Source organism: Lithobates pipiens, unplaced genomic scaffold, assembly GCF_037356315.1.
Source record: "Lithobates pipiens isolate NorthernLeopardFrog02 unplaced genomic scaffold, aLitPip1_a1.2 Scaffold_24, whole genome shotgun sequence".
NCBI lineage: Eukaryota > Metazoa > Chordata > Amphibia > Anura > Ranidae > Lithobates > Lithobates pipiens.
The window spans coordinates 5,008,486-5,020,744 of record NW_027507786.1 but is presented as its reverse complement, the minus strand read 5'-3'; the positions used below and the strand labels follow the sequence as shown (position 1 = coordinate 5,020,744).

General features: G+C 43.5%; 1 protein-coding gene across 2 annotated transcripts in view; it reads right to left on the bottom strand.

The window, feature by feature from the left end:
• The window catches only part of GTF2H1 (general transcription factor IIH subunit 1), a 51,694-nt gene that overhangs the window by 19,180 nt on the left and 20,255 nt on the right, over positions 1–12,259 (bottom strand). For both annotated transcript variants that reach the window (XM_077453535.1, XM_077453534.1), the window contains exons 6-10: positions 10,652–10,801; positions 8,298–8,377; positions 5,322–5,449; positions 2,546–2,633; positions 642–730 (exon numbers count right to left, since the gene is read on the bottom strand). In XM_077453535.1, coding sequence (XP_077309661.1) covers positions 642–730; positions 2,546–2,633; positions 5,322–5,449; positions 8,298–8,377; positions 10,652–10,801 — 535 coding nt within the window. The remainder of the gene's footprint in view (positions 1–641; positions 731–2,545; positions 2,634–5,321; positions 5,450–8,297; positions 8,378–10,651; positions 10,802–12,259) is intronic.

Below are 12,259 nucleotides of genomic sequence, written 5' to 3'. Positions count from 1 at the left end.
ATAGTCTTTCAGCATAAATTTCCTTTGTAGTACTCTTCATTCGGTTTCACCATAGAGCAGAACTGCAAACGGATCGATTCTGGAAGACTTCGGTCAACCAGTGCTGGATTTGCAGGTCTGGACAGGCAGCAATCAATTATATAATGCTCGGCAGCTGCTGCTGACCACGAGTCCTCCCTGCGCTGTGTATTGATCTTCATTAAAGTGACCTCTGCAGTGTCACACTTTGTCCCTTGAATAGTGAATAGCAGTGGTTGTCATTTTAGAAGCTAAAGAGGGCCTCAAATGTGGCCCCTGACATCACCAAAGGGGCCACAATATATATTTCAATATATGTAATGCTTGTGAGGTCTAATAGAGCAGGGATATGCAATTAGCGGACCTCCAGCTGTTGCAAAACTACAAGTCCCATCATGCCTCTGCCTCTGGGTGTCATGCTTGTGGCTGTCAGAGTCTTGCTTTGCCTCATGGGACTTGTAGTTCTACAACAGCTGGAGGTCTGCTAATTGCATATCCCTGTAATAGAGGGTCAGAGGGTAAGGGTCAGCCAATATCTGGCTAGATGGGGACTTACTTTCTGCAGACTTGTACCAGAAAGCAGGTAGCTAACACAAAACATGATCCATAAATGTGATATTTACCTATCAGATTTTTTAAGATTAAGTGCTATTGGCTTCAAACCATTACGTTCTCCCAGATCTTCGTAGTCTATGGCCTCCTGCAGCTTCACCTAAAAAATAAATGCTTTCATTAATATGAGATTAAGATCTGACCTGAGATGCCAATATAAGTGATTTTTAACTGGTCCCTGTTCAATCAATAAAATACAAAATTGCAGTAATTATTAATCTGATTTAAGTATGAGCTTGGGGTCCCCACTCCGGCTGGTACAGACAAGTTCGGTGGGTTTCACTGCGGGTGCCGGCTGGGGAAAGAGTCTGTCCAAACTCTGTATAGAATTCAAAGAATTTATATTCTGCAATCATTCTTCATTTTCTTTGTTACACTAAACCAAAAAGCAAACACTTAGCAGTTCCTATGGACACAGAGGCCTGAACACTCACTGGACTCTGTGTGCTGACCAAACAATAGATCTCTCTTACACCTTATATGCACCACAGACACAACTGGGGTTGATTTACTAAAACTGGAGAGTGCAAAATCTGGTGCAGCCGTGCACAGAAACCAATCGGCTTCCAAGTTTTCTTTTTTTTTTTTCAATCAAAGCAAGCTTTACCACTTGTCCCCCGAAAGATTTACCCCCCCCCCCCCTTCATGACCAGGCCATTTTTTGCGATACAGCACTGTGTTAATTTAACCGACAATTGCGCAGTCATGCAACACTGTACCCCAAAAAAAAAAAGTGTATGTCCCCCCCCCACACAAATAGAGCTTTCTTTTGGTGGTATTTGATCACCTCTGCGGTTTTTATTTTTTGTGCTATAAAACAAAAAAAAAGTGACAATTTAAAAAAAAAAAAAAAAAAAGTTTATTTTCTGCTATAAAACATATCTAATAAAAACATTTTTAAAATCAAACTTCATCAATTTAGGCCAATATGTATTCTACATATTTAAAAAAAAAAAAAAAAATACGCTGCATCAAATTGGTTTGCATGGCTGTTGTCCCAGAAGGAAGCCTCTTCTAAAGATGATGCACAAGAAAGACCACAAACAGTTTGCTGAAGACAAGCAGACTAAGGAGATGGATTACTGGAACCATGTCCTGTGGTCTGATGAGACCAAGATAAACTTATTTGGTTCAGATGGTGACAAGCGTTTGTGATTGCAACCAGGTGAGGAGGACAAAGACAAGTGTGTGGTGGGAGTGTCTAAGTGTCTCCAGACCTAAACCCTATTGAGCATCTGTGGGGCCTCCTCAAACGGAAGGTGGAGGAGCGCAAGGTCTCTAACATCCACCAGCACTGTGATGTCATCATGGAGGAGGGGAAGAGGACTCCAATGGCAACCTGTGAAGCTCTGGTGACCTCCATACCCAAGAGGGTTAAGGCAGTGCTGGAAAATAATGGTGATCACACAACATATTGACAATTTGGACATTTTCACTTAGGGGTGTACTCACTTTTGTTGCCAGCGGTTTAGACATTAATGGCTGTGTGTTGAGTTATTTTGAGGGGACAGCAAATTTACACCGTTATACAAGCTGTACACTCACTACTTTACATTGTAGACAAGTGTCATTTCTTCAGTGTTGTCACATGAAAAGATAGAAGAAAATATCTACAAAAATGTGAGGGGTGTACTCACTTTATATACACACAAACACATGACACTGTACACAGCGGTCGCCCTGTGGCAGTAAACTACTATAGGGTGGTTGGTAAGTGGTTAATTGAACAAGCTGAAGTTAGAAGCCAGAACCAGATTTTTGCACTCCCTAGTTTTAGTAAATCTCCAACTAATTAATTTTATACAATGTGCTGAAGATCAGCGGCGAATTTCCAGAGGCTGTGATCAGCTTCTTATGTGGACATAAGCAGAGATTGAAAGCTGTGGGCAATAGCTGGTGATATAACAATTCTTACCTTCTTTACAGGGGGCTGAAAGAAATCCGAATCCCGAGAATTACCGTCTGTGCTACTCGTCTCACTGCATTGGTCATTTGGTGCTTCTCTACAAAAAGAGATCAAAGCACACCGTTATACACACCGGTGAAACATTATGTCCTTGGCTTACCGTTTAGTGTGCCCGCCTCATTCAGAAGGTTACATGATCAAATGTCAAGACTCAAGACGAGGGGACCTGCACTTATATCAGGGGAGTACTTAAGCCGTTCAGTTACTCTATCAATTCTGGAAAAACTTAAAGAGGCGCTCCACCCAAAAGGAGGTTTTGACAGGTACCCGCTCCCACTTCCAGGTAAGATCACTACAGCGATCTCCAAAGAATTTATTAGATTGTAAGCGCTTCTGAGCAGGACCCTCTTAATCCTCTTGTATTTTATTGTATTACAACTGTATTGTCTCCCTTTTACATTGTAAAGCGCTGCGTAAACTGTTGGCGCTATATAAATCCTGAATAATAATAATTTACGGCCCCTCCTCCCCCACCCCGCTGCCTTCTGAGACCCATACAGGTCGCAGATGACGGCAGGGCCATTCAGAAAGCGAATACGCAGTAGGAGACCGGCTGTGAAGCCTGAAGGGTTCACCGTCAGTTTCCCTTAGTGAAGCTGCCAGCGCCTGCACCCAAAGCCGATTGAAGAATTGGCTCGAGGTGCCGACATTTGCGGGCTTCCTGGACAGGCAAGTGTCTTTATAATAAAAGTCAGCAGGTATGGTATTTGTAGCTGCTGACTTTTCTTCTTTTTTTTTTTTTTTTTTTGAGTAAAAACAGATTCCTCAAATTAGGACCACAAACAGTATTTAAAAATAAAATGTATTATGTGTATGTGTGTATATATATATATATATATATATATATATACACACACACACACACACACACACACACACACACACACACATATATATATATATACACACACTCTAATTTATTGGACATAAATATCAATAATTTTTTTTTCGTACAGACTGGAGCTCCTCTTTAACCACTTCAGCCCCGGAAGATTCGGCTGCTGAATGACCAGGCCATTTTTTGCGATTCGGCACTGCGTCGCTTTAACGGACAATTGCGCGGTCGTGGGACGTGGCACCCAAACAAAAAACTTACGTCCTCCCTCGCCACCCCCCCCCAAATAAAGCTTTCTTTTTGGTGGTATTTGATCACCTCTGCGGTTTTTATTTTTTGCGCTATAAACAAATAAAGAGCGACAATTTTGAAATGAAAAACACAATATTTTGTACTTTTTGCTATAATAAATATCCCCATTTTTTTTTTTTTAAAAAGCTAAATTTTCTCTCAGTTTAGGCCGATGTGCAATTTGACATATTTAAAAAATAAATAAATAAAAACACCACAAAACGCAATAAGCGTATATTGATTGGTTATAGCGTCTACAAAATAGGGGATAGATTTATAGCATTTTTATTACCATTATTTTTTTTGCTAGAAATGGCGGCGATCTGAGATTTTTATCGGGACTGCGACATTACGGCGGACACATAGGACACTTGACACATTTTTTGGGACCATTGGCATTTATACAGCGATCAGTGCTATAAAAATGCACGATTACTGTAAAAATGCCACTGGCGGGGAAGGGGTTAACACTAGAGGGCGATCAGGGGGTTAAATGTTTTCCCTGTGTGTGTTCTAACTGAAAGGGGGAGGGGACCTAGAGGAAGTGACGGATCGTGGTTCCTAGCTATTAGGAACAATCGGTCACTCCTCACAGAACAGAAATTTTTGTGTTTACACACACTTCTCTGTTCTACCTCTCATGCTCGCTATTGCTCGTGGCCGGGGTCATCGCTACCGTCGGCCACAAGCATCGGCACCCCCGCAGTGCAGCGGCCATGCGCCTGCTATCCCGATCCCGCGAGCTAACGTACAGCTACTAGGGTTCGTGGGATCGTGCGGACCTGCCGCAGTATAGTGACGGCGGCTGGTCGGCAAGCGGTTAAGTTCCACTTTAACAAACAACGAGCAGGCAGGCTTTTATTGCAGAAGAGACATATTAAACTGAGCTGCGCATGTGGGCAGGTTTCTGTGTGCCAGAATGATGGCCTCCTACGCATGCTCAGGGATGACGTTATCCCACACTGGTCAATGAAGACAGCCTAAGCCCAGCACACAGGAAAAGATGTCAGCAAGGGACCATTGGAAAGGTATTAACCCCTTTAGTTCTATTTCAGGGTAGGCTTAACCACCTCAACACCGGGCACTTTCACCCCCCCCCCCCCCTTCCTGCCTAGGCCAATTGCAGTTATCTTCATTTCTGCTATAAACTTTTGAAAATAAGTAATTTTTCTGCTTCGCTGATGGGCGCTAATGAAGCATCAGTGCCAGGAGAACACAATGATTTTTGCTAGCGACTATGCCAGCCATAAACAATTGCATGTAAAATTTGCCAGGCTGGTTGTACCCAAGTTGATCAATCAAGTGGAGTACATTCAGCCTGCCCATACATGTTCAAATCTCAGCCGGATCCTGCTGAACCAGCCTAGAGTCGAACCGTCTATGGCCAGCTTAACTGTTTCCAATAAGGGATCTACCCACTTGGTGGCAATATTTCAGAGGGCAGTCTGGCCTGGATAGACAGTCTCAGTGCCCTCGGGATTGAGTCATGGGCAGAACAGTCAATGGGATAGATATGGTCTATTTGGCTTGTTACAGTTGTACCCTCAACATAAGCTCAGTATGATGGAGGTTTACTTCCTATGCAGAGTAAACACATACTCTTTTCGGAGACCCGCTGCCAGCACCATGGCACTGTGGTGATTAAATCGTTTGATGATGGCGGCATTGCTGTTGTCTTTCACAGATTTTGCATTTGAAGTGGAAGGCCCAGAGGAAATTCCATATCCCTGAGAGAGAGAAGATGACACCGATTAAGAATACTCACAATCCTAATTTCATGCACATAAAGAAAAGGTTAGAAAAACTGGGCTTACTTAGTTTGAAAACAAGAAAATAAAACCATGAACCACTTCAATTCCGGGCACTCCCCCCCCCCCCCCCCCCCACCAGGCCAATCTTCAGCTTTCAGCGCTGTCGCACTTTGAATGACAATTGTGCGGTCATGCTACACTGTACACCAACAACATTTTTATAATTTTCTTCCCACAAATAGAGCTTTCTTTTGGTGATATTTGATCACCTCTGGGTTTTTTATTTTTTGCTAAACAAACTAAAAAAAAGACTGAAAGAAATTTTTTTTCCTTGTTTCCATTTTAAAATTTTGTTTTCTCCTTCACTGACGGGCACTCATGAGGTGGCACTTATATGCACTGATGGGCACTAATAGTCATTACTGATGGGCACTGATTGGCATTTTGGTGGGCACCCCCGGTGGGGGCTGTGTTGATAATCAATGCGCCATTATCACGCAGACCCCCTCTGTCAGGAGAGCCTCTGATTGGCTCTCCCTGTTAGAGGGAACCGTGGAAAACAATTTACCGGCACTTCCTGGTTACTTCTGTGATTGGTCACAGCTGATCATGTGGTTAAAGTGGTGTGCCCATTTAAAAAAAAAAAAACTAAGAATTAAAAGTCAGCAGCTAAAAATACTGCAGCTGCTGACTTTTAATAATCAGACACTTGCCTGTCCCATGGTCCAGCAATGCGGGGGATCAAAGCCCCACTCGCCCTGCCCTCCGTTCGGTGGCGCCAGCATTGTAACTGTGAGCGCCCGGCTGTGGCTTCACAGCCGGGCACCCACTGCGCATGCGCGATCGGCGCCGCGAGTGGCCGTGCAATCATCTGGGACCTGTCACGTGTCCCAGATGATTGACAAGAGGGAGGGGGCAGAGCTGAGCCCTTCCTGCACCGAGGGGAAGTGATGTCACCAGCCCAGGCACTGAAGGAGGCAGACTACGTGGGACCCCCTAGCAACAGTCATTTAGAGGCGAGTGCAACCCCACTTTAAGAGCCTACCTCATAAGTTCTTTACCAGGATTGTAGATGTGGTGTGTCAGAGCGACACACAGCACCACCGATCTGCTTATCCAAGCTGGACGTCATATGATGCCCAGTCAGGATAATGGAGCCACATTGCAGACATCAATCTGCAATAGGGAGGGCAGGAAGTGGTTAAAAGGGATTTAAATGATGTGTAATAATACAGAATATCGCTAAAAGCTTGTGAACACCTGACCATCACGCCTATTAGACATCCCATTACAAAACCGTGGGCATTAAAGCCAAACTCCCGGAGTTTAGTCACTTTGTAAAAACTGCAGGCATATACTAGTTGTCAAGTCCAACTAAGTGCCTGCTGCCTTATAGACGTATCTATTATTCACATCTTCCAGGTTTATTGTACTCCAGGAAGATAACTTCCAGATCGATGATGCTGCTCCCTGTGGCATCAGTTATTTCAAGAGCAGAGTGGCTGGAACAGTTATGCCTATTCCTCCCCATTCACAGAGGCCTTTGTATAATGTGAACTCATTCACAAAATACAAAGGCTTCTGTGACTGGGCAGCAGAGGGGAGGGGCAGGCATAGCTGCTCTGTGTTCTTCTCTCCTCACAGCAGGAGTGTATATCCATGACTGCATTAAATAGGTTTCATATAAGTAAAAGATAAGTCCCTGAGGGTGACGTGCACCTAATTGGACTTAGCTCATTGGGTACCTGAATTCATGGAGTTGCCCTATTCTCCCTTGCCCAACACCTTGCGGGTATGAGAACTTCTACTCTTCTGGGAAGGCTTTCCAAAAGATTTTTGAGTGTGTCTCATTATTATTCCAGTTCATCCTAAAGGCGTTTAGTAGGGTTGAGGTCAGGCCTCTGTGCAGGACACTCAAGTTCCTCCACACCAAACGCCTCAATCCATGTCTTTATGGAGCTGGCTTTGTACACAGGGGCACAGTCATGCTGGAACAGAAAAAAAGACCTTCCTTACCAGAAAGGTTGGAAGGGCACAATTGGCTAAAACGTCTTTGTATGCTGGAGCCTGTTTAAGTCTCCTTCAATTGAAACCCCTGAATGCAATCAGGAGGGGTGTCCACATACTTCTGGTCATGTAGTGTATAATTCATGATCAGTATAAGACCCCTTTCCCACTGGGGACATCCATGCGTTCGCGGTAAAGTGTCGTTTATTTTATCGGCGCTTTACCGCTGTTTTAAGCAACACTTTTCAGCTGCTAAGGGGTTAAAAACGCCCATGTCATAGTGCTTTCCAAGCGCTGCCCGTTCATTGCAATGGGCAGGGGCATTTTGGGAACGCTGTGTAAAAGCGCTCCCAAACCGCCCCAAAGACGCTGCTTGCAGGATTTTTTCTAAATGTTTTACCGCTGATTAATCGGTGCTTTTCGGCCTCTAGCGGGGCGCTTTTAAACCCAAAAAAGGGGTTAAAAACGACCGTGTTGCAGTGCTTCCGAAGCACTGCCCATTCATTGCAATGGGCAGGGGTGTTTTGGGAGTTCTGCGCCCCAAAGATGCTGCTTACAGGACTTTTTCTAACATCCCGCAAGCGCACTGCCCCCCAGTGTGAAAGCACTCATTGCAATGAATAGGAGGCAGTTTTCATGCTCTTTACAGGCATTATTTCTACCACTAAAGTGCCTTAAAACTGCCTCAGTGTGAAAGGGGCCAAAAACATTTTTTTAAATAATGCGCCACGTAACAAACTAAAAAATAAGGCTAAAGTCCTAAACACACTTCTAAAATAATCCTAAATATTTAGGAAATGTCCTTTTAAAATCTCACCTCATCCAGACTTTTGTCATCCAGGGATGTTAAATCTAACATTGAATTCCTCACCCCTTGAGAAACCAAAGATTTTAAACCTGGAAACAAAAAAAATCAAAAAGTTGATTAACGAGAAAGAAAATGCAGAACCGTGTCAAGAATGGCAAAAGAAGCAAAGTGTGCAGACGAAGTGTTGTGGGTGTTTAATGATAAAAAAAAAAAAAAAAAAAGGGGACGACAATTAGCAACTCGCATTAAAATTAATCAAGATTCTCAAAAGGAATCCCAGCCTGGGAGAACAAGAACTGTCACACTGGATGTGGTCTGGATGGTACCTGTAATAGCTAAGGAAAACAGCAAGGGGGCGCCAATCTAAGTGTAGCAAGGTGGAGAGGAAGGCACACCATAAAATAAGTGGCAACTCAAAGTGTGTGGATGATTTAATGCATAACAGTCACTGGGGCATCTGCAGGTGGGAGGAGCCATCCAGGATACCAAGATGGAGGCACTGCTGCGGAGGTGGAGTGTGGTAGCCAGGGTGACCAGGCCGCCTCAGGACAGCAAGCAGCATGCATGAACCCTGGCTACCATACTCCACCCCAGCAGCGGCTCCATCTTAGTGTCCTTGATGCCTTCTCCTCCCAGCTGCAGATACACCAGTGTCTGTCTGTTATGCATGAGATCATCCACACACTTGAGTTGCCAATTATTGTGCTCTCCTCTCCACCTTGTTGCACTTAGATTGGTGCCCCCTTGTTGCCTCTCTTCGCTATTACAGGTACCATCCAGACCAAATCCAGTATATCCATTTTGACAGTTCAATTTGGTGTCCTCCCAGCAGGGCTTTTTTTTTTTTTTTCTTCTCAAAAAAATAGGTGCAGGACCTCTCCTTGAGTCACCTCTTTTCTCCAGCCCCTACCTACCTCCGAGCATTGTTGCTTGGTTCCACCCCCAGCCCACCTCCCAGTATTGCTATTTATAGAGAATACAGAAATATATATATATATATATATATATATAAATATATATATATATATATATATATATATATATATATATATATATATATATATATATATATATATATAGGGAAGCCCATGGAGGTGAATGGGCTGCCCTGTGCATGACACACAGAATAGCGTGAAAATCACCCACACTGAGAAAAATGTGAACGGGGCCTTCGATTTTAGATCAAGTTACAAGAGTACAATGTTTCTGGAAGGATCAACATGTATTTTCATATACTTGCAAAAAAATAAAAATTTAAAAAAATAAAAAAAAATACAAGAAAAACAAAAAATACACCACATCTAAGGAGTATTTCATTATTTCTCTTTTTCCAACTTACATAAACGAAGAAAAAAAAAAAAAAACTCCAGTTAATTTTTCTTATGTGTACCTGTAGGGTATGCAATTTTATATTATAATTGTTATGCCCAAAATAAAAAAAAGGCACAATACAGGTAGGTGGCAACTAATATGTCACAAAGCATGGTGCTCAGAGCTGAGCTTCAACTACCTCACTGACATTTGTCCTTCAGGCATGATTAGCTGTGACAATATAACAAGGGGGCCAAAAACAGGATCAGAGATTCAAAGTTTCACAAGTTTGACATAAGAGCAACAGCAATAAATGGAGAACTGCCATGTCCGCTTGGAGTGATGTGATCAGAACAAGTCTTAGACCCCTTTCACACTGGGGTGTTTTAGCATTAAAAAAAAGCAACTGTAAAGCGCTTGAAAGAAGCCTCATCTGCAATCCCAATGTGAAAGCCCGAGTGCTTTAAGAGCCCTTTCACACTGGCAGCGCCCGAAGAATGCTGGTAAAGCGCTGCTTAAACTAGCGGCGGTTTACCAGCATTTTTTGAGTGCTATTGGGGCACTTTTAACCCCTGCTAGTGGCCAAATAAAGGGTTAAAAGCGCCCACAATGCGACACTGGCAAAAGCGCTTTTACAGGCGCTTCCCATTGATTTCAATGGGAAGGGGCGCTTTAGGAGCGGTGTATTCACTGCTCCAAAAGCGCTGCAAAGAAGCTGCTTGCAGGACTTTTTTTTTTTACACCCTGCCAGCGCAGCTCCTCAGTGTGAAAGCACTCTGGCTTTTACATTGGGATTGCAGATGAGGCTTCTTTCAGGCACTTAACACTAAAGTGCCTGAAAAACGCCCCAGTGTGAAAGCACTCGGGCTTTCACATTAACATTTCAGATGAGGCTTCTTTCAGGCGCTTTTTTTTTTTTTTTTTTTAAACGCTAAAGCCCATGAAAAACGCCCCAGTGTGAAAGGGGTCTCAATGTTGTAAGTGCCTGGAACACACACACACTGCGCTCTCCAAATCTGCCAGGTGTGCAAGACATCTAATGCCCACGTTACCTATCTCATCTATCTTGGCGCACTCGGAAAACAAGTCTTTGGATCCCGTGTTGAGACGATCTCGGTGAAAATAATGTGACTGGAAGAATCGGGTCCAGAACTCTTTCTCTGTCATATTGTGGGGGACATTCTCATCGTATTTGAGCTTCACTGGAAAAAAAAAAAAAAAAAAGTGTTACTCTTACTATTCAAATATTCTCAACCCGACAATTCAATCATTAATATACAATGATTCAGGAGGCTAAAAGCATTTTATTTTTTAACTCCTTCCCGCAAACAGTACAAATATATTCGGCCTCATTGGAATGGGCTTTGTTTTTTTTCGCCGTGGGGTCGCATATATGCGTATCTCCCTTTGTGCTGGGAGAGTACCACACAGCGCACTCCGGGCACAGAGAACCTGGAGTCCTGGGTCTCACACTAACTAATGATAGGAACCTGGAACTCCCGGGTTCAGGGTCACCCGATTGCTTTGCTAGCCTCTGATTGGCTATCACATTGATCGATCACTGCACAGTCCCGCCCGCGTTTTCTTTCTCTCTGAATGGAGGGAGAGATACATTGTATCCTTCCCTCCTTACAGGGAGAAATAAACAAAGGTGTGAAAAAAAAAAAAAAAAAAAAAAAAAAAGGGTAGGTTAGCGTTTGGGTCAAAAGGTCAAGGTCAGGATTTTTGTTATTTTTCAATTAGTAACAGATTCAATTTTTTTTATTTTTTTTAATCCTATTTTAAAACAAAGCGTAAACGCAAATGCATTCTTTCTGGGCCATATGACAACATACACATATGCAGTATCGCTGTAAATGTTGAGAACAGGAAAGTTTATTTTTGATTGTTCTTTGGTGGCACGTTATGGTAGTAGCCAATCAAAAAAAAAAAAAAAAAATACTTTTTAGAACTATTCATTGATCATAATAATAAAAAAAATATATAGGAGCTATCCATTACCATTTACCACCAAATGAAAGCCCAATTTGTCCTGAAAAAAACGTGGTATAATCCACCTGGATGCACAAAGTAGTTGTGATCACGGCTCAAATTTTCAAGTCCTGCGCTACTAGCCAGGCCTCAAGGATTACTCGCCTCCAGTTGCCCCACCCAACCCTTACCCTGCCCCCAATTCCGGCCCTAAACACGCCCTCATAAATTATCTCATGAAATTACACTTAAATGTTTTATGCAGAATGAAGTTATAAAAATAAATATTAACAACAACTTTATCCGTGCCCAACAATGCAGCCTCACCGTGCCCAACAATGCAGCCTCATTGTGCCCAACAATGCAGCCTCACCGTGCCCAACAATGCAGCCTCATTGTGCAGGGGAAGGGAGAGAGAGGAGAGCCGCTGCCCGGATGATCAGAGCGCCGGAAACATAACAGCTTTCATTTAAACAGCTGCGTGTTCCCCGCGGCGCGCCGTCATATACAGCCCCTCCCCCCTCATCCGGGTAACTTTGATAGACAGATCACCCGTCCCAGGATTGGACGGGTGATCCGTCTATCAAAGTGACTGGACAAAGAGGAGGGGCTGTATATGACGGTGGGAGAACAGCTTCCATACAACCCACCTGACAGCGGTGTTTGATGCTCCCTCCCCCCGCTTCTAG